The sequence below is a fragment of the Microchirus variegatus genome, assembly GCF_963457635.1.
Source record: "Microchirus variegatus genome assembly, chromosome: 7".
Lineage (NCBI taxonomy): Eukaryota > Metazoa > Chordata > Actinopteri > Pleuronectiformes > Soleidae > Microchirus > Microchirus variegatus.
Window position 1 is genome coordinate 32,533,791 of NC_139808.1, and position 23,724 is coordinate 32,557,514.

The 23,724-nt window shown below is 41.2% G+C and overlaps 1 protein-coding gene across 1 annotated transcript; it reads right to left on the minus strand.

Annotated features, from left to right (window-relative positions):
- Nucleotides 1-55: 55 nt before the first annotated feature.
- On the minus strand, nt 56-23,348 carry esr2b (estrogen receptor 2b). The gene is made up of 10 exons (XM_083892927.1): nt 23,311-23,348; nt 10,164-10,684; nt 9,386-9,579; nt 8,544-8,660; nt 7,384-7,785; nt 6,361-6,499; nt 2,661-2,794; nt 1,556-1,739; nt 347-688; nt 56-246 (listed from the first exon to the last, which is right to left on the minus strand). Exons 2-10 carry the CDS (start codon nt 10,598-10,600, stop codon nt 144-146), a joined length of 2,052 nt encoding a protein of 683 aa, XP_083749053.1. The 5' UTR covers nt 10,601-10,684; nt 23,311-23,348; the 3' UTR covers nt 56-143.
- Between the last annotated feature and the right edge of the window lie 376 nt (nt 23,349-23,724).

A 23,724-nucleotide genomic window follows, 5' to 3' on the forward strand; every position in this document is an offset into this window, starting at 1 on the left:
ATTCAATCGATAAAAACATCTCTGACAAACACGTCAGAGATTAACGACGCCTCGACGTTACCTCCAAACACATCTTTGTTTTTCTCTTTTTTGATCTTTGGACGATGAAAACCTTGTGGACTCTCAGTCTCAGTTCGTCCTCGTCACTCGTCCAACATGGTTTCCATCATCGCTCGCTCAGACATGACGACGTCTGACGGACTGTTGTCCCTCGAGTCCAGAGACCACTGATCTGGATCCATGTAGCTGTGAAGAAAGACGAGGACACAACGTTACGAGTCATCACGTTTGTTACTTTCTCTAAACTCTTTCTATCTGAGGAAATTCTCACTGAAAAAGAACTTACTCGTTGCCGTTCATGTGAGACGCCATCAGACCGTTTGAGGACTGGAACGGCAGAGTCTGCATGTGTCGCTCCAGGATCTGATCGTCAGCTGGTTTACGTGGAGGCAGCGTGGTGATGTGGTCTTCACGGTTCTGGTCTGAGTCGGGCTGAGACTGAGGATGATGAGGATGATGATGAGGAGGGAAGTGGTGCAGCTCAGAGTAAACATCAGAGACCGGAGACGACGACGACGTTTGGCTGCCGCCGCTGGACGTGTTAGCGTCCAACATCTCCAGGAGAAGATCGTACACCAACACCACGTTCTTCCTCTTCATGGTGCACAGATGGTCCATGCCTTTGTTACTGCAGCGACAACAGAGGACACCATCAGCTCCACCACACACACACACACACACACCTTATATAACACTGTTGAAGCACTTTAACCCGTCATAAGAACCAATTCCACGTGAACTGGAGTCATTGTAACTCCATCAATTCTGTGATCTTTGTTTTCACAAAACAAAAACATTGATGGACAAAAATATTCTCTTTCCTTGTTGTCAATTTCTGTCTCTTACACTAGAACAAAATGACTTCATACTACAGTATGTCGTCCAAAACTTGATAAAAACGTCATATTACACTAGGTCTCCCAAAAATGGCCAAAAAGTCATACTACACCATATCATCCACAACTTGAAAACTTTTTAGAAACAATATTTTGGTTCCTAAATTTAGAAAACTTTGACTAATTTGTCATACTATACTATGTCGTCCAAAATTAGTCAAATAAGTCAAGTATGTCATTCCAAAATTTCTCTTTCATTTGGTAAATACTTTTGCAAACAAAATTTGACTAAACAATCATACTATAGTAGGTCATCCTAAATTTGACTACTTTTGTTTCTAATAATTTTAGTCCAAAATTTGACAAAACAATGTGGATCACATAAAAATTCCTCAAATCCCCCAAATGGACCATTTCATTAATTTCGACAATTCATCACAATTATTCCGTAACATGTTTGTCAATATTTCCAATGGATCCTTGTTCAGGACGATGCTGACTGTCATTATAGAACATTTCAAGTCATTTCAAGTTACCAAGTTGTCCAAAATTAGACACAAACGTTAAAGTACAACTTTGATCAATCAAACATGAACAAATTCATGAGTTGTTTTCTGTGACTTTACAGAAGAACATCACACACACAGAGGCTTCTCTACCTGACATGGCGGATGTGTGACAGCAGCATGGTCAGGTGACCCAGCCTCAGCGTTTGCTGCTGTGAGCTCAGACCCAGTTTAGAAATGGCCCAGACCAGCGAGTCGATCACAGAGTCCAGCAGACGCAGCAGCTTGTTCCTGCTCTCCAGCTCCTCTGTGGTCTGAGGGGAACTCGAGCACAGATCTGACAAAAATAGATTCATTCATTTATTATTAATCACCAAAACATCCTGACATCATACAAACATGTGTACATGGTCCACTGCTGCTCCGTGTGGTCACTTATTATTATCACTTGTTCACCACTCCCCTGTTCTTGTTCTGCAGCTGTAAAAAAATAAAAAAGTGATTTTCCCAGACCTGGGATCAGTAAAGTCTAATCTAACCTGACATTGGACATTTCAGATGAAACACTAGAGGGCGGTACAGCGCATGGGGAGCAGTGAATCTAAACCTCGTCCTCCGTCCACGAGGACAGAAAAACATCCGTGTTCGCCAACAATCATCAATCTTTACTTTCCCTCTTCTGCTCGTGTCACGTCTTCACAATTCACTTATTACGCAATTTTCACTTTTTTGTTTTCCTCCACAAGGGACAACTGCAGAGACGAGACACGAGAGGGACAACAGAGTCTTTGTGTAGTAACATGTCCACAACGAGGATAAACATGTCTTAGTATAGTTAGATGTCCAAAATGAGACAAAAAATGTCATAGTGTTGTGTGTCTTACTATAGTAAGGTGTCCAAAAACATCATTTAAAAATTGTCTAAATTTGTCAAATACGTCATAGTAAGACATCCATAAATGTCTTAGTATTGTAAGATGTCCAAAATGAGACAATGTCATGTTGATTCTTGTGATTTTCCCAACAGTTCACACAACAAACACTAGGAGATCAATAACCAGACTGCAGTCATGTGCCAAGACAGGTTGTGGTGAAAGGACATAAAACAGGGGACAGACGGTAAAACAAAGTGTCATAAAAATCCTTGCTTCACATTTCCCTCAGTGACACACAGTGACCACAGGAGGCAGCAGAGGACCAGCAGCTGTGACACACAGTGACCACAAGAGGCAGCAGAGGTGATCAGGTTCAGACTCACTGGAGTTGAGCAGGATCATGGCCTTCAGACACACGTACTCTTCTCTCTGAAGCTTCAGCTCACGGAAACGAGACGTGGCGGCGAGAAGCATGTCGAAGATCTCCATGATGCCTTCAACACACTGACCCTCCTCCCTGTGCACACACACACACACACACACACACACACATTATATTATTACATCATTATACAGTGAATAAAGTGTGTTTTTAAATCATTCAAAGCAGCTTCAATAGTGAACACAAACTTCTACAGACAAATGCGTGTTAACTAAACCAATAAGGAAGTTTTAAGGTGAAAATTAAACGATTTCTAACAGAAGTTTTACATATTTTGCAACTTCTAAAACACTTTGACTGAAGAAAATCAACACGTTATTGATTTATTTCCTTATTTTGAGACAAGAAATGCAACAAATAATGGATAATTTATAAATTAGTACGTCTTTAAAACAATAAAAAACAGTTGTGTGTCATTCTTCTGCTTCTTAAATGTGAATATTTTCACATTTCTAAAGACTGAATGACAACACGTCTCTAATGTACGGTGGCCGACGGGCAAACACACTGCAAACCCCAAAACACCAGCAAATAACAAAACACCAGCAAGTAACAAAACGGAAGTGCTCCAGGTCTGTGGGGGCGCTGTTGTGCAGGTCTTCGACCAACCTGTTGACTCACAGTGTTGGAGTAGCATCCAGCTGCAGCCCCGGACAACAACACCCTGGCGTGATAATAGTGGTTTAATGTACGGGATTTTTTTTCAAAAAACTATTTATAGACACCAAAACGACAGGAGTGGTTTTGACGGAAGTGTTCTTTTTATCTTAAACAAGAACGAAGGAAGAATATAAAAGTACATTATCCTGTCCATGTGCTTAATATACTGAGTATAAATACCACAAGTATCTCCCCACGGAGCTCCATGTTCATACTTTTTTCAACTTCTTACACATTAAACACACTATTTAGATAAATATTAACTGTTAGTTTAACTTTCCTATATTCTTCTTTTTCACATATTTTCGTGCCCCACACCCTGGAGCTCCACAGCGGGGACAACGACCACCACCTACCTGCCTCCCTGGAGCCCCGGAGCAGATACAACAAGCACCACACACACACACACACACACACACACACACACACACACACACACACACACACCCTGGAGCTCCACTGTTATACTTTTTTCACACTATTAACTAATAAAACCTTGTCAGATATCAATGTTTCTTCCCTTTGTAAAACTAACTAAAATATTGTCATGTCATAATTTCACAATAAAGTTTTCTATTTCTTATTGTTTGAACAGTGATTATTGTTGTGAGTTTGTTTGTAAAACTAACTAAACAAAACCTGTCACGAGGGTGTTGGTCTCTGTGGCTGCAGCTGTGTACTATCACAGTGTTGGGTCAAAACTTTTCCTTTTACTAACTTTATTTAAACTTGTCCAGTACACATATACACATATACACATATACAAAATACCTCAAAGGGAATATAACATTTCATCTCGTCGATCTACTTATATCAAAACTAAAATAAAATAAATACAATCTACAAGGCTTTGTTGAGAATAAATACAACAGTGAAAACAAATCAATCACAACAAGGCACTAAAGGCAAGGTTACACTGGAGGTATCCTTTTCTAAATGACCAGATGCAATGTTAGATTCCCTTTGAGGTATTTTGTATATGTGTATATGTGTACTGGAAAACTTTAAATAAAGTTTATACTGCGAGTCAACTACAGCGCCCCCCACAGACCTGGAGCACTTCCATTTTGTTACTTGCCGGCGTTTCATTTGCTAGTGTTTTGGGGTTTGCAGTGCGTTTGCCCCTGTCAGCCACCGTACTAATGACCTACAGTCAGACACCAGTTCACTTGCTCAGACGTCGTCCCTCAGGTTCGTCCTCACGTCTCTTTGTCAGAACAGATTCTAAGTGTTGATTGTTTTACAGCTCATGAAACTCTTCATTCACACTCAGTGACGTCAGTTTTGAAGCTTTGTAAAATCAAATAAACCAGGTGGAATCAGGACAAGACGCAGATTTATTTGAACATCCAGGATGAAGGAGGTTTGTCGTCATAGTGAAAACACATGAAGGTCGACTTAAATCTGTGGTGATAGTTTCCGTGGCAGTGAGGAAAACAAAGGTCAAACACTAAACCTCCTCCACCTTCTTCTCCGTCTCTGTCTCTGTATCTGTCTCTGTCCTCATGTGAATTTGATTTCTGTTTTTCAGGCTCAACAGTCAGCACATTCCATAAAAATCAACACTGAACTCATCACAGTCACATTTATCCATGTTTGTGACGTTTTTAGCCTCAGTTTGATCAGAAATCTGTGAGAAAATTTAATTAAATTCACCAAACACCTTCTTAAAAAACAATAAACTGAAGTTTGTAAACCACTCACTCTCCCACACCAAAGTCCATAGAGAAAACCAGTGATTTTAGCTCACAGGGACACAGGAGCTGCTGGTCTACTGCTGCCTCGTGTGGTCAATTTGTGTCATTGAGGTGAGTCTTAAGTGATTATTTTAAAAGCCGAATTCACTAAAATCAGTCATTGTAAGTTAGTGATGGAGGCAGCAGTGGATCAACAACTCCTGTGAACTCCTGTGTGCTGTGATGTTAAAATCACTGATTTTCTCTCTGGGATTTGGTGTGGGAGAGTGAGTGGTTTACAAACTTCTGTTTCAAGAACAAAAAGTAGTAAACTCATAAAATCTACGTCAGCTTACGTCCACGACGTCTTCAAGAACACGTTCACGTCTTTATTTCACTGTTACACAGACATTTCCTTGTGAAAACTGAAGTTTATAAACCACTCACTCTCTCACACCAAAGTCCATAGAGTAAACCAGTGATTTTAACATCACAGCACACAGGAGTTCACAGGAGTTGTTGATCCACTGCTGCTTCCATCACTAACTTATAACGTCTTATTTGCTCAAATTCGGCTTTTAAAAAAATCACTTTAGACTTATTTCAGTGACACAAAGTGACCACACGAGGCAGCAGTAGACCAGCAGCTCCTGTGTCCCTGTGAGCTAAAATCACCGGTTTTCTCTATGGGCTTTGGTGTGGGAGAGTGAGTGGATTACAAACTTCCGTTTCCTGTTGTTAAAGTCAGTCTAACAGACTTAAATAAAGTCATAAACATGTCCTCAGAGTGGTGCAGACTTAAGTAGACATTAGTTTAGAGTCTTAAATCTCTTCTCAGTGAATGAACTATGACTTTAATATCCAGTAGACCCTCAAACACGTGACCTTCCTTCACAGTCTGACCTGACGTCATCACAGCGAGTGTTTTCAGAACAACCCGCTGATCTGGTCGTGCAGTGTTGTCACATTCTGCTGCACCACAGTCTCATTACGAGGTTCACTGCAGTTCATCAGGAAACGCAGAGTGTTTTGTGAAGTGGCAGCTTAATCAGCAGCTGTTAGAGGGCGAGAGCGGAGGGCGACAGCAGCAGTCGACCACAGTTGAAGGTCAGCGTGGTCAGGAACAGCCGCAGATAAAAGAAGATTTATTTTTTGGCAACAATAACGCGAGGAATCGAGAGAGAGATAAAGTATCTGCTCTGCTCCAAGGTCTGAGTCGACTCCATGTTTAGCGACGGACAAATAAGACTGTAGTCGACTGTGTGACCACAAACTTCACCTTCAACCACCGTGTGTTTTATTTACCTGTTGAGCTTGAAGTCAGGAGAGAAGATGAGTTTTCCTGGATGGTCCACAGACCTCCAGATGAGACCCAGCATCAGGATCTCCAGCCAGCAGCACTTCAGCAGGTGGATCTGATCAGAGAGACTGAGCTCCAGAAAACCTGAAAAAGACCAAAAATAAACAATTAACCTGGTGTTTTTACAGCTGCAACAAAAAAATTACTGATTTATCCCACAACAAAGTCCATAGAGAAAATCAGTGATTTTAGCTCACGGAGACACAGGAGCTGCTAGTCCTCTGCTGCCTCGTGTGGTCACTTTGTGTCACTGACGTAAATCTAAAGTGATTATTTTAAAAGCCAAATTGACAAAATCAGAAATATGAAGTTAGTGATGGAGGCAGCAGTGGATCAACAACTGTGAACTCCTGTGTCTATGTGATGTTAAAATCACTGGTTTTATCTATGGACTTTGGTGTGGGAGAGTGAGTGGTTTACAAACTTCAGTTTGGGAAGGAAAAGTCTGTCTAACAGTGAAATAAAGACATGAACGTGTTCTTAAGATGTCCTAGACTTAAAGTGACATAGATTTCATTTGATATATTTCCACTAAGTGGCTGAAAAGTGAAGTTTATAAACCACTCACTCTCCCACACCAAAGCCCATAGAGAAAATCAGTGATTTTTAACATCACAGCACACAGGAGTTCACAGGACTGTTGATCCACTGCTGCCTCCATCACTAACTTGTCTAAATGTCTTATTTTGTCAATGTCAGCTTTGTTTAGATTTACCTCAGTGACACAAAGTGACCACACGAGGCAGCAGTGGTCCAGCAGCTCCTGTGTCGCCTTGAGCTAAAATCACTGATTTTCTCTATGGACTTTGGTGTGATGGCGTGAGCTGAGTTTCTTGCAGGTAAAGATTGTATAATGATGAGATCCATCAGTGCAGATCACCCTAACACAGTAGAGACACAGTAGAGACACAGTAGAGACACAGTAGAGACACAGTAGAGACACAGTAGAGACACAGTCCTTCTCTCACCAGGGATCTTCTTGGCCCAGCTGATCATCAGCACCAGCTCCTTGTCGGCCAGGTTGGTCAGTGACATCATCATACTGGTCTCTGTGAACGGCTTCTTCAGATCCTCCATGAGGTAGATGTCCGGAGGCTCCGCCTCCATGATGCGGGAGATGAACTCCTCTGGACTCATGGTGGCGTGGTGATGGTGAGGGTGATGATGATGATGATGATGATGAAGGTGGGCGTGGCTCTGCTGAGGCAGCGAGGTGAAGGCGGCGAGCGGAGCTTCAATGTGGAGATGCCGCTGAGCTCGAGACCCGAGACCCACCCGCACCAGCTCTCTGCTGCCCCCAGAGTCCCGGGACTGAAGTGCACCGCGGCGGTGACGAGGTCCTCGATAGCTGCAGCGCTCGCGTCTCAGACCTGAGGACAAAAGACCATGTGATCAATGATCAGGATTTCACTTTGACAGAAAACACGTGTGTGAGGTCACAGAAAGGTCAGTGACCTTTGACCTGCAGTGACCCAACTCTGACCAGCTGATCCTCCAGTAAAAACTAATGTTTGGACCAAATTTAAAGACATTGTCTCACGGTGTTCCAGAGATATCACCGTTTAAAAACCTGCAAGAACTTTGTAGAGAGACGGACGACCTGCATCAAGGTCACTCACTCTCCCTGCACCAAAGTCCATAGAGTAAACCAGTGATTTTAACATCACAGCACACAGGAGTTCACAGGAGTTGTTGATCCACTGCTGCCTCCATCACTAACTTACAATGACTGATTTGCTAAAATTCGGCTTTTAAAATAATCACTTTAGATTGACCTCAGTGACACAAAGTGACCACACGAGGCAGCAGTAGACCAGCAGCTCCTGTGTCCCTGTGAGCTAAAATCACTGATTTTCTCTTTGGACTTTGGTGTGGGAGAGTGAGTGGTTTACTGACTTCAGTTTCCTGAAGGAAAAGTGTGTTTCACATAGAGATTAGGCGGAAAACACACATCTATGATATTATAGACATTCACTAGCATAGATTTTATGGCGTGAGCCTGTCGTTAAGTGGCTAAGATTTTAATTTCAGCTCACGTGTGGATTATAAATGATAGAAATTAAAAGCCTTTTGTGCTCCTGTAAGAAAATAAAATACCTTAATAATTTATTTTTTAAAGAACTCTCACCACACTTCATCATGCCCACTTCGTAGCACTTGCGTAGACGACAGGCCTGACAGCTTTTACGACGGTTCTTGTCGATAGTGCACTGGTTTGTTGCCGGGCAGATGTAGTCGTTGTGTCCTTAAAAAAAAAAAACACATTGAATTTTTTTTTTTCATTGTTAACATTCACTGGCAAAAAAAATGTTTTTGATAGTCACGTGAGACCATCACGGTCAAATCTCGTGTGATTTCGATGGATTCGTAAATGTCATGCATGAATAGTTTTTTACGGACCTTTGATGACTAAAACATGACGAAAGCTGAATGGTTTTGAATTTTCTTTCACATGACTTTTTTTTACTAAAACAAAATCAACATCAACTGTCGGGGACTCTGCACTGCCCTCTAGAGGAAGCACTGTGTCCATACCAGCAAATATGGAATAAAGGGCTGAAACAATTACTCGATAACTAATCAATAACTAAATTAATGGTCAACTATTTTCATCATCGATTAATTGCTTTGAATTAAATCAAGTCTTTCATTTTTCTTCTTCTTAAATGTGAATAGTTTCTCGTTTCTTTGCCGAAAAATAACAAATAACTCATTAAAAGTGATTCATTTTTAGTTTGTGGACAAAAACTAATTTTATCACAATTTTTCACAATTTTCTGGACCAAACACATCCTCCATTAACTGAAAAAGTCATGAAAATAATAATTTTGTCGATCTCATGGAGCGTAAACGTTGAATCAGTTTGTTAGCATTTGAACAAAGAGACGTTAGAGGGACACAGGACGAGGACAGAGGACGAGGACAGAGGACGAGGACAGAGGGACAGAGGGACGAGGACAGGACATTTACCTTGGATGCTCCTCTTGAAGAAGGCCTTGCAGCCTTCACACGACCACACGCCGTAGTGATAGCCCGAGGCGTAATCGTGGCACACGGCGCAGAAGTGCATGTCGGCTTTGGCGCCCGCCGACGAACACGAGTTCACCACGTCCACGCCGTCCTCCGGTCTCTTCCCCACCAGTTTGTTACAGCTGAGGACGGAGCTGTGAGGACGAAGACAAGGAAGGACAACTTCACATAATTGTCAAACTTTAATATACGTCTCTGTACGGCAGTTAACAGCGTCAGCGCTAACAGCGGTTAGCGCTAACACGTGTTAACGCATGACGCGTTTCCATGACGACTGACTGGAAAAAGACGCGCGTGACATCATGTTTACGTGCGGCGGTGCCAGAGTCCAGGCACCGTTTACCAGTTAGCTCCGTTAGCTCCTTTAGCACCGTTAGCATTAGCCTACAGTGGAACATACCTGGCAACCCGTGGTTGCTCGGCAGCTGAGACTCCATTGACTGCAATGATTGGTAGACGGTGGTAGGTGGCGCCACAACATGACTTCAAAACATAAACATGATTTGCAGTCTGCAAAAGATATTTTTTAATGCAAATATTGTGTCTGTACTGTTGTTGTTGGTGAGTTCAGTTTGTTATATGAACGTTATTCCTGAGTCTCTGTGACATATTAGGAGGATTTTATGGCCAGTTGGTTTAGATTTATTACAAAATGCACCTTTAATTATTGATTTTTCACAGTTGAGAGGCTATATCAAAGTTAGCATTAGCCAAGTACCTGCTCGGATTGATGCTGTGACCTTTGGCCTCCAGCCACGTTCCGTGTCCTCCTGGTTCGTTGTAGATGAGCGGCTGAGGACATCGCAGCGTCAGTGAAGGCACGTTGCCGTGGTGACCGTGCGACGGCCAGAACGCCGAGGGGCTGATGGGAGCGCACAGAGACGCCTGACCCTCGGCGACGGCGGGCGCCCTGCCGTAGCCGAGCACCGGCGCGCCGTAGAAGGTCAGAGGTCCGTGTCCGTGGTTGAACTCGTGGCCGCCGTCCGTGTACGGCGAGGGGATGCAGACGGTGTGGTTGTCCATGGCCAGAGGAGGGCTGTACACCGAGGGCAGGAGGAGCGGCGAGCTCGGCCTCTCCGACGTCTTACTGGAGTCCACCTCCTGGAGCTGGAGCAGCGGTAACGGGTCAGAGTCCAGTCCAGGGGAGGAGGCCATGTCGGGTTTGTGTTTGTTGGCGGTGAAGACGAACGAGACGTCGTCAGCGTTTCCTCTACTGCATTTTCTCCAGGAGACAGGTTCCTGTGGCAGAGAAGGAAAAACTCAGAGCTCAACAACAACAAACAGATGACTGAGTTAGCATGGCCTGTAGCTAACTAGCTCGTTAAAGCTGCCGTTAGCAATGTCATATTTTAACAAACTTACTGAAAAACAAACAGGAAGACGTTTTTTTCTGGCCAGGAAAATCAAAAATAAACATTTTGATCACGACACCTTTAAGCTCTGCTCAGTATTTTGGCCAACTTTATGCTAACTACTTGATGCCAAAATTATAATAACATTTGGACAATTTTTCCTGAAAATGATAAACAACAAACAAATAAACCTTAAAGCTGAAGTCACAAGAAAACGATGATTGTTTTTCTGGTGAAGAAAAGCAAAAATAAAACAAACTAAAAATAGTTTAAAGTCTTGTCCTTTAAACTTGATCAGGACACCTAACAGCAGCCGTCAGTGGTGTCCTCTTTAGGCCAACGTTAAGCTAAATTTAAGCTAACTTCCTGAGTGAACAAACAAAAAGTTTTTCTGGGTAAGAGAAGCAAATTCATTTTGTTTTTCACATCTTGTCCTAAATGCTGCATAATTTTGATCATGAGACCTTAAAACAGCCGTCAGTGGTGGCTAACTTCAAACTAACTTTAAGCTAACATCCTGACAGTGAATAAAGATCAGGTTTTTCTGGCAATAAACTTCACATCTCGTACTTATTCTAAACACCGCACAAATCTTGATTGTGAGACCGTAACGCTGTGGTCAGTGATGTCCTCTGATGGCTAACTTTGTGGCTAACACCTTGATGCTAAAATCAGGCTAAAAATCTGGATTGTTTTTCTGGGAAAATATTTAAATCTCGTCCTAAATGCTGCAAAAATAAAACAACAAAAACAAACAGATTGTTTTTATGCTAACCGTATATGTTTACAAACAGATCAAAAGCTCGTGTTTTCACGTTTCCTTCCAGACTTTAAACGTCATTTTTCTGCTTGTTTGTCTTTAATTGTGTCTACGTGGTTTCAGAGCGTTCGTCAGAGCTCAGCTGTTGTGACTCAGTAAGAGTTCAGCGTCGTCCAGAGTCGCCGCCGTCGTTCAAGGACGCGCAATAAACCACAACATGCTACGACACGCCACGCATTTCTAGGAACTTATTTATTCACGTGTGCGTCTTTGAGGGAAACCACTGAAATCAGAGACTAAACTGTGATCCACCAGCACCATCACCGTGGTCTGTGAAACTAGACCTTCCTCAAGTTTGCAAACACCTCCAGACGACAAATATGTTGGTTTCACTTCAACAAAATGATGAAAAATCTCGACTGTACCTCAGGTTGAGGTCATGCAAGAACAAACTCAGGACTTTAACGTCACAAAAACAAGTTCAAACCTTTAAATGCGATAACAATGGTCTCTGTGGACACAGAGTTGTCAAACCTCAAAGGTCCATGAAGTGAAGTGAGGACAAACAGCCTCAAAGGTCAGTCACACTGATCAATATGTGTGTGTGTGTGTGTGTGTCACACAGATCGGGTCAAAGTGGCCTTTTTCAAAAACAATTCACCGTTAGCCTGCGACGTTTCACGCGAACCCAAACGTAACGATTCGAAGAAAGTGCCGACTCGTGCATTTCAAACACAACCGAAAAACCCCCAAATGAACGGGAAGATTTGATGGCGTTTAAGTCGTTGAATCTTACATTTTTCTTCCATGTTCAACACATTTGTGTTGACGGTAAAAACACGACAGCATTTACTGTAAACTCAGGTTTTCACGGAACATTTTCTTATTTTTGACGTCACCCGTCACGATAAAGTGACTTTAGCAGTGAAGAAAAAAACATTACAACAAAAAGTCAACAACAAACGGCTAAATCAACAAAAAGACTCAGGAATGAGCTGCAGTTAGCTATTTCTAACACCAGCGGCTGCAAAACTATCAAAACTAATCTTTAGTTGCTAATTTAAATGTTAATGGTTGATTCTCGTTGATCGGAATTAACCCTAATCGGAAGTTTTTACCAATTATATATTATATCTTTTCTTGGTCCGCATATCACGTACAGTTCGTTTTTGACTAGCATCACTAAAAATGGCTAACAACAGCTAACAACAGCTAGCCTGAGATATATTTGCTTACAAGTTTTTTGGCCAATTACGAACTATGACTTCTAACGCACCAAAATAAAGCTAAAACCAACTGTAGAATGTTTGATTCTCGTTGATCGGAATTTCCGAGTTTCTAATCAGAAATATCAACAGGAACGCGCCAACACCTCATATTGAATTAGTCGTATGTATCGTAATGTTTAATTTTTACCCATTTTACGCGGTTTTCTTGGTCCGTGTAGAGTTCGTTATTGACTAGCATCATGAACAACAGCTAACAACAGCTAGCCTGAGATATGTTTGCTTACAAGTTTTTTGCCCAATTACGAACTATAACTTCTAACGCACTAAAAGAACGCTAAAACCAACTGTCGATTGCATGATTCTCGTTGATCTGAATTTCTGAGTTCCTAATCGGAAGTTTCAACAGTAACGCGCTAACACGAGACGTACATTTAGTAATGTCGAATTTTTACCCATTATACACAGTTTTCTCAGTTCAAATATCACGTAGAGTTCGTTATTGACCGGCGTCGCTAACAATGGCTAACAACAGCTAGCCCGAGATATGTTTGCGTACGAGTTTTTGGCCAAATATGAGCTATTGACTTCTAACGCACCAAAATAAAGCTAAAACCAACTGTAGATTGGCTGATTCTTGTTGATCGGAATTTCCGGAACAGCAACAGGAACACGCTAACATTTCATACTGAATTAGCCGTACATATCGTAATATTAATTTTTTTACCCATTTTACATTGTATTCTAGGTGCGAAATACCACGTAGAGTTCATTATCGACTGGCATCGCTAACAAGAGCTAACAACAGCTAGCCCGAGATACGTTTGTGTACAAGTTTTTTTTTTGTCAATTATGAACTACGACTTCTAACGCACCAAAATATAAAGCTAAAAACAACTGTAGAGCGTTCTTGAAACTTTAAAAAATTTAAACTTTTAAATGAAACTTTAATAAAATTAAATATACATCGTTAGAATCTGAGGACATACGACAATTTTCAACCTACACCATAAAATAAAAAGAAAGTTTCTGAAACAGAGTAAAGTGTAAAAATCCTGGCTGACATTTCACACCTGAACTTTTCCCTCGAGTCTGAAACAATTAAACAGTCGCTGCTTAAATTTGCTTCATGAATCACAGTCTGTCGCTGTTGCCTGGAAAAGAATCTGACATTAAACATCGGAGTCTCAGCACGAAACACAGGGAGAGAGAGAGACGCCGAAAAACATTTAAGATATAACACTTAACACTTACTTCTTTCAGCCTCTGCAGCTCAGAGACTTTTTTTTAAACGCTGTTTAGTCAGAAGGTGTTTGAGCTTTGGACAGAGTGACAGACTGACTGACAGACTGGTGCTGTGGCTGTTCCCTGGTAAACCAGGCTGCCAACAAAGGGTCAAAGGACACTGTCTTCATGCCACCTGGTTTGTTAATTCACTCCTTCACTCGTGCACGGCACTAACCTGCACTAACCTGAACTAACCTGCAGCAGCAGCCGCCACCAAAACTGCTGTTTAATGACATTTATAATATAGAAAGATAATACTTAAACTCCCACATTAACATAAAGACATAAAGTCCAGGAACGCCGACATTTATTTGATTCTATTTGACTTAAAAAAGACCTTTAATAAGTTTTTTGTTATTGTGAAATGATGTCTGCAGGGACACGAGGCTGGTGAACGACCTGAGGTTCAATCACAGGAAACAAACACTCATAAAAACAACCTTTAAAATAACAGAGACGCCAAAAAATACATTAAATTACAAAGTGACAAGAAACTATGATATTTGATAGCAGACAAAATGGTGGCGCTATAAACACAAAATGGCGGCGCTATAACGATAGCAGAAAAATGGTGGTGCTATAACCACATGATGGTGGCGCTATGACCACAAAATGGCGGCGCTATGACCACACGATGGCGCTATAAACACACAATAGCAGATAAAATGGTGGCGCTTAAACCACATGATAGCAGACAAAATGGCGGCACTATAAACACATGATGGTGGCGCTATAAACACGCGATAGCAGATAAAATGGTGGCGCTATAACCATGAATGCAGACAAAATGGCAGCGCTATAAACACATGATGGTGGCCCTAAAACCACATGACAACAGACAAAATGGCGGCGCTATAAACACACGATAGCAGACAAAATGGTGGCGCTAAAACCACATGATAGCAGACAAAATGGCGGCACTATAACCACATGATGGTGGCACTATAACCATGATAGCAGATAAAATGGCGGCGCTATAAACACGCAATAGCAGATAAAATGGTGGCGCTATAACCATGATAGCAGACAAAATGGTGCCGCTATAAACACACGATAGCAGATAAAATAGTGGCGCTAAAACCACATGATAACAGACAAAATGGCGGCGCTATAAACACACGATGGTGGCGCTATAAACACACGATAGCAAACAAAATGGCGGCGCTATAAACACATGATAGCAAACAAAATGGCGGCGCTATAAACAAATGATAGCAGACAAAATGGCGGCGCTATAAACACACGATAGCAAACAAAATGGCGGCGCTATAAACACATGATAGCAGACAAAATGGTGTCGCTATAAACACATGATAGCAGACAAAATGGAGGCGCTATAACCACATGATAGCAGACAAAATGGAGGCGCTATAACCACATGATAGCAGACAAAATGGAGGCGCTATAACCACATGATAGCAGACAAAATGGTGGCGCTATAACCACACGATAGCAGACAAAATGGCAGCGCTGTAAACACACCATGGTGGCGCTATAAACACAAGATAGCAGACAAAATGGTGGCGCTATAAACACACGATAGCAAACAAAATGGCAGCGCTATAAACACATGATAGCAGACAAAATGGCAGCGCTGTAAACACACGATAGCAGACAAAATGGCAGCGCTGTAAACACACCATGGTGGCGCTATAAACACAAGATAGCAGACAAAATGGTGGCGCTATAAACACACGATAGCAAACAAAATGGTGGCACTATAAACACATGATAGCAGACAAAATGGTGGCACTATAACACATGATGGTGGCGCTGAGGGCGAAGTTCTAATAACCAGGACATTCAGTCTCATCACAGTGACTGTAAACACTCATGTTTCCTGTTAATTCTAATAAACAAACAATAAAAACATTATCATCTTCTTCCTCAAACCATTTCAAACCAAACTCATTCATTTCTTTTCTCTTATCACATGAATCAAGGTCGACTCAACCAACACAGTCATTAATGTGTTTACAGCAGCAGCAGCACAGAGCATGACAGGTCAAAGGTCTGTGTGACACACACACACACACACTTTACCAAACACGTCATATGATCTTCAGGTAAATTATGGCTCTGCCTGAATCTTTAAACAATAATCATGTGTTAATTTTTCCATATTATTCAATGTAGCTAGGATATAAAGTTTATTCACACACAACAATATATAAATATATTTTACTAACAATAAGTTTTTTTTTAGTTTATAATTTACACTATATTTACTTTGACTATATTTATGTTATGTGTGAACACAACTGCTAAAATTTCATGCAACGACAATAAAAGGATTCTGATTATCAAGATAATTGTAGTAATTGCCACTAGGGGGCGCCTGCATCCCACCAACTACGGTCATTAGTCAGAACAATGTTCATAGTCGGACTAATGATCGTCGTCGGACTAGCAATCGTAGTCTGACTAGTGATCGTATTCGAACTAATGATCATAGTCTGATTAATTATCATAGTCTGACTAATGATCGTAGCCGGACTAATGATTGTAGTCGGACTAATGACCATCTCTCCAGTCAAACCTGTGCTATTTTGTAACAAATGCATCGATACAAAGAAAAAAAAACCTTTAGTAATGTTACCAAATATTACTGACGACACAAAAATTCAAACGAAGGCCAAGTACCAACAGAAGGCTCCGCCCATTTCCACTTACAATGCTTTTTTGACAAAAAAATATTCTGACAAAATCACAATGCAAGTGATTTAAATGTGATTTAGAGCCATTTAAAGAGTGTAACATATTATCAATATCATATTTATTTTGGAACTGATGAACAGATGGACGAGTATTTTCATGACGGGAAAATAAAGAGAAAAGTCTGAAAGTTTTCACAAAGAGAGAAAAAAACCTTTGTTCCAGATTGAACTTCAAAATAAAATCCTTCCCCTCGTCTTCACAAATGAACAAAGCTGGTGTCAGCAGCAGAACATGATGAAACCTCAACATGAAGGAAAACACCAGCCTAAAAACTCACTAACAAACGTCTTTTACTTCGGGTTTCTAAAAAGGAGTCGAGACCGTGGACCAATCAGAGCGCGGCTCTGGTCCAGCAGCACATACCAAAACACAAAGACCTCGGGCAGAACCATTAGTCGGCCTCTGCTCCTCCATTTTGTCACCTCACAAAAGACGAACGAGGAGGAGGACGGAGCTGAAATGAAGAGCAGCAGGAGCTGTTTCCTGTTCCATCGACAGAATGATTACAGAGTCGGGATTTAACGCTATTTTACCTGTCATCGGATTCTCTAAGCTTCACTTTCAGCCTCTTAGTCACTGACTTTACTGCAGACCAAGAACGACCACGAAACAACACAGTAAATGGGTTTGATCATAGTCTGACTAATGACCATAGTCTGACCAACGATCATAGTCAGACTAATGATCATTGTCTGATAAAGATCATTGTCTGACTAATGACTAACAGTGTGACTAATGACCATAGTCTGATAAAGATCAAAGTCTGATAATGATCAAAGTCTGATAATGATCATAGTCTGACTAATGACTAATAGTCTGACTAATGACCATAGTCTGATAATGATCATAGTCTGACTAATGACTAATAGTGTGACTATTGACCATAGTCTGATAAAGATCATAGTCTGATAAAGATCATAGTCTGATAAAGATCATAGTCTGACTAATGACTAATGATCATTGAATGACTATGGTGTGACCAATGATCATAGTCTGACTAACTATCATAGTTTGACTAACTATCATAGTCTGACTAATATCATAGTCTGACCAATACTACGTTTCTATGATATACAGTTCCACAAAAGAATTGTGAAGAATAAGTAGACGGATGTGGAATTATAAGTACAATTTGTAATAATTCTAGGTCGATTTTAGAATTATAAGTAAACATTTAAATTATAAGGCGATTTTGGAATTCTCACTTTTCTGATATTTTCTGACTATAAATAACATTAAGATATTATTATTAGTTCCATAATAGGAACATTTCCCGTGTCGTAGCAACAAAGACAGTCAAGTTAATAATAAACACATTTTCACATCTGTGAATGTAAAGAATAGAACATTCTGAATAATTAAAGGTTATAAAAACTGATTTTCAGCTTTTTCTTTTCCCTGAGCTTCGTTCATGTTTTCACCTCCGTCATCGTTCACTGCTCTGAGCAACAAGCGAGGAGATTGTGTTTCAGCCGAGGACGTGGTTTCTGTTTCACACACACACACACACACACACACACACACACACACACACACACACACACACACACACACACACACACACACACACACACACACACACACACACACACACACACACACACACACACACACACACACACACACACACACACAGTAAATGATGAAGATAAATGGAGACGTGACCTGCAGCAGCAGAATAAACTCATGTCAACAGAGATTTATCTGAAAAATAAAGGATTTCACTGAAAATATTACAGGGACTTAATAAAAATCTACGTCAACGCATGTTTATAACGTCTACGATGATGTTTTCCACTTTATCTTCACTGTTAGACAGACTTTAACAACAGGAAACTGAAGTTTGTAAACCACTCACTCTCCCACACCAAAGCCCATAGAGAAAATCAGTGATTTTATCTCACAGGGACACAGGAGCTGCTGGTCTACTGCTGCCTCGTGTGGTCACTTTGGATCACTGAGGTAAATCCAAACAAAGATTTTCAAAAGCCGAATTCACTAAAATCAGTCATTGTAAGTTAGTGATGGAGGCAGCAGTGGATCAACAACTCCTGTGAACTCCTGTGTGCTGTGATGTTAAAATCACTGGTTTACTCTATGGGCTTTGGTGTGGGACAGTGAGTGGTTTACAAACTTCTGTAACAACAGTGAGATAAAGACGTGATTATCCTGTCCTGCCACAGGGGGGCGCTCACAGCACAGTCGTGAAAGACACCGTCCTCCTCCTGAATGTCCTGACAGTGTCTCTGAGCAGGACATGATTTAAGAAGGTTTCACTTTTAAAAAAAATCTCCATAAAAGTCTTTAAAAACAGCAGCAAACAAAATGTCTAATCTGAGTGGATTTAATCTCAAACTCACACATCTTCTAATCTATGACATGGTTCAGAAATCCACACTGACCAGGACATTAGAGGACATTAGAGGACAGTGGAGGAAAGTGGAGGACAGTAGAGGACAGTGGAGGACAGTGGAGGACAGTGGAGGAAAGTGGAGGACAGTAGAGGACAGTGGAGGACAGTGGAGGACAGTAGAGGACAGTGGAGGACAGTGGAGGACAGTGGAGGAAAGTGGAGGACAGTAGAGGACAGTAGAGGACAGTAGAGGACAGTGGAGGACAGTGGAGGACAGTAGAGGACAGTGGAGGACAGTGGAGGACAGTGGAGGAAAGTGGAGGACAGTGGAGGACAGTAGAGGACAGTGGAGGACAGTAGAGGACAGTGGAGGACAGTGGAGGACAGTGGAGGACAGTGGAGGACAGTAGAGGACAGTGGAGGACAGTGGAGGACAGTAGAGGACAGTGGAGGACAGTAGAGGACAGTGGAGGACAGTGGAGGACAGTAGAGGACAGTAGAGGAAAGTGGAGGACAGTAGAGGACAGTGGAGGACAGTAGAGGACAGTAGAGGACAGTGGAGGACAGTAGAGGACAGTGGAGGACAGTGGAGGACAGTAGAGGAACGTGGAGGACAGTAGAGGACAGTGGAGGACAGTGGAGGACAGTAGAGGACAGTGGAGGACAGTGGAGGAAAGTGGAGGACAGTAGAGGACAGTGGAGGACAGTGGAGGACAGTGGAGGACAGTGGAGGACAGTGGAGGACAGTGGAGGACAGTAGAGGACAGTGGAGGACAGTGGAGGACAGTAGAGGACAGTGGAGGACAGTAGAGGACAGTGGAGGACAGTGGAGGACAGTAGAGGACAGTAGAGGAAAGTGGAGGACAGTAGAGGACAGTGGAGGACAGTAGAGGACAGTAGAGGACAGTGGAGGACAGTAGAGGACAGTGGAGGACAGTGGAGGACAGTAGAGGAACGTGGAGGACAGTAGAGGACAGTGGAGGACAGTGGAGGACAGTAGAGGACAGTGGAGGACAGTGGAGGAAAGTGGAGGACAGTAGAGGACAGTGGAGGACAGTAGAGGACAGTGGAGGACAGTGGAGGACAGTGGAGGACAGTGGAGGACAGTGGAGGACAGTAGAGGACAGTGGAGGACAGTGGAGGACAGTGGAGGACAGTAGAGGACAGTGGAGGACAGTGGAGGACAGTAGAGGACAGTAGAGGAAAGTGGAGGACAGTAGAGGACAGTGGAGGACAGTAGAGGACAGTAGAGGACAGTGGAGGACAGTGGAGGACAGTGGAGGACAGTAGAGGAAAGTGGAGGAAAGTGGAGGACAGTAGAGGACAGTAGAGGACAGTGAAGGACAGTAGAGGAAAGTGGAGGACAGTAGAGGACAGTGGAGGACAGTAGAGGACAGTGGAGGACAGTTGAGGAAAGTGGAGGAAGGTGGAGGACAGTAGAGGAAAGTGGAGGACAGTAGAGGACAGTAGAGGAAAGTGGAGGACAGTAGAGGAAAGTGGAGGACAGTAGAGGAAAGTGGAGGACAGTGGAGGACAGTAGAGGACAGTGGAGGACAGTAGAGGAAAGTGGAGGACAGTAGAGGACAGTGGAGGACAGTAAAGGACAGTAGAGGACAGTCTAGGACACACCATGTTTACTGTGACCACACACAAAGTGAGTGCTGCAGCAATGAGGCATGAAGCTACTCACACACTCACACACACAATACACTAAGTGTTGGTTTGAAGACAGACGCTGAGACAATTTTAAAGTCAATGTGTCCTCTTTGGACATACGTCTTTCAGAAACTTAACATTTTGGCAACGCGAGGACATTCTGAAGACGTGGGGACATTTTGGAAACATGTGGACATTTTTGGCAAAGTTTTGTCAAATGTGAGGACATTTTAGAGACATGAGGACATTATGTCTGGTCCTCACAGCTTTAAAGGACTTTTTGGAGACACGTCCTTGTTTTTTCCTCACATTCTCAGCAGAGTGAATTTTTCTCTTTGTGACTGAAACTCCTGACAAAGGAAGAGGATGTGATGGAAAAATATATCATTCCCCCCACACACACACACCCTCTCTCTCTCTCTCTCTCCCCCCCCCACACACACACACTCTCTCTCTCTCCCACACACACACACTCCCGCAGCTCAGTTATTTGTGAGTGAAGCAGGAATCTTGTATTTAGAGAATCAGATTATTGTTACAGTGTGAACTCAAGGCTGAACACACACACACACACACACACACACACACACACACACACACACACACACACACACACACACACACACACACACACACACACACACACACACACACACACACACACACACACACACACACACACACACACACACACACACACACACACACACACACACACACACACACACACACACACACACACACACACACACACACACACACACACACACACACTTTTTTTTAAGGTCGTTAAAATCCGAGCTGATGACGAGATCTGTCATTAAAAACTGGTTCAGGATTCAAAAATTATACAAAAATGTTATTTTAACTTTAAGGAAAAATATTAACAAACATTTTCTATTAAAAAAATGATGCATAATCTAAATATTATTTTACGTTTTCAAGTAACTGTTAAACACCAGGGATTAACTGCTAATCTCTGATTCTGAGATGATTCACATTTAACAGGTTTTGGATTAGAACCAGCGACCTCTGTGACCTCATGTGGACGAATGAATGAAAAACTGAACATTAATATTTAAATGTTAAAAATAAATAGAAAAAAATAGAACAGAATATTTAATTTGTAATAATAACTGTGAGATTAAGACAGATTATTTAAAAAAAAAAGGCAAATATTGGTCAAATTATGGTTAAAAAAAAACAGGGTTTATGAGGAAAGATAAAGTCGTCTATTATCATGAATCTCAATCTAAACGTAGACTTTTAGATCCTTTAAAAACTGAGATTAAATTAAGTGAAATAATCCTTGATGAAAACAAAGGACAGATGTTTGCAGTCTCACCTGAAGATGAACAGGGATTATTTTTTAACAGATTATCTACTTTATGATTTTAAAAAGTGGCCCAAACTGTGAACATTTAATTTAACTGATAACAAATTAGAGATTATTCACATGAATAATAAATAGAATCATTTACAGATTATTTACACTGTTTTTACAGTTAATTGTAAATTTAACGTCTCAGTAATTTAAAAAAAGATGTAAAAACCGTAAAAGTTATTTGTAATGAGATTAAACTCAGTTATGTTTACAGCCTCATTCTGGGTTTATTTATTAATAATAATAATAATAATAATAATTAACTGCTTTATTCAAATTTCAATCAGGAGCAGAACTTAATCCTAATAACTGTACAATATTTTAATCTGTTGATTTTAAACTTATTTTATTGTGATTATGTTTTTAATTATACTACATTTACCAACTTAATTAATATTTAATGTCATTTATGTAAATAATTATGTTAAATTTGTGTTTTGTGACAATATTTGATCTAATCTACGAAATATACTCTAATCTCTAATGTACGGTCTAATTTTATTTAATCTAAATATACTTTACATCTAATCTCATTTTGATTAATCTCATCTTTCATCAACTTTATCAATATTTAAAGTCATTATTCATTTAAATCTTTTTCTTAAAATTTGACTTTTTGTGACAATATTTCAATTTTCACGTCAAAAAAAAGTTTTTTCCCGCAAAATAGACAATTGTACGATGATTCTTGTTATTTAAATGGACATAAAAATGTATATTTCTATGAATATTTTTAATGTAAACAACAATTTTAAATAAAAGGGGAGGGTTTCGCTTAAGCCCCGCCCACCATGGTTCCCCCTGCTGCCCACGAACCCCAGTGACACGCCCCTGATGTGATGTGATTGAAAACACCTGCTGCGTCCACGCGCATTCTAACTTTCACTCAAATTAAGTAAATTAAACTTATATTCTGCTTTAATTTAACAACACTTATTTATACACTAACATAAAACACGAGAGATGACGAAAACATGGTGAAATATCAGGGATTAACGAGGTTTAATGTGAAATAATCTAAAATAATCACAGAGATTTCACAGCTGCGCAACAAAATCACAACAAACGCGGATTAAAAAATGTTACAATGAGAGATTAAAAGTGGAAAAAGTGAGAAAAGTCATTTTACCTGTGGATTAAGAGCTGCACCTGTCAACACCAACACTCTTCTTCTTCTTCCTCGCGGATGAAAAAGTGAGGGATTATAATCGAGGATCAGCTGACGAAGAAAAAATCAAAACAAGCGACGCGGAGAAACAAAAAAAAAAGTGAAAATGTGACCGGATTAAGATTAAAAGAAGAAGCAGCGCGAGCGTGTTATTCCTCTGAGTGTCTCGTGTCCACGCGCGTCCTCTCCTCTGTTTGTCCTCCTCTCTTTTCCCTCTCTCTCTCTCTCTCTCTCACGAAGTCAGTGCCAGGTTTCAGGTTTGGTGACGTCACAGAGGCCACGCCTTCATCCTGGAGGGCTGCACGCGCTGCGTAAAGACGCACAGCTGGAGGAGGAAGAAGAGGAGGAAGAGGAAGAAGATGGAAAACAATTACA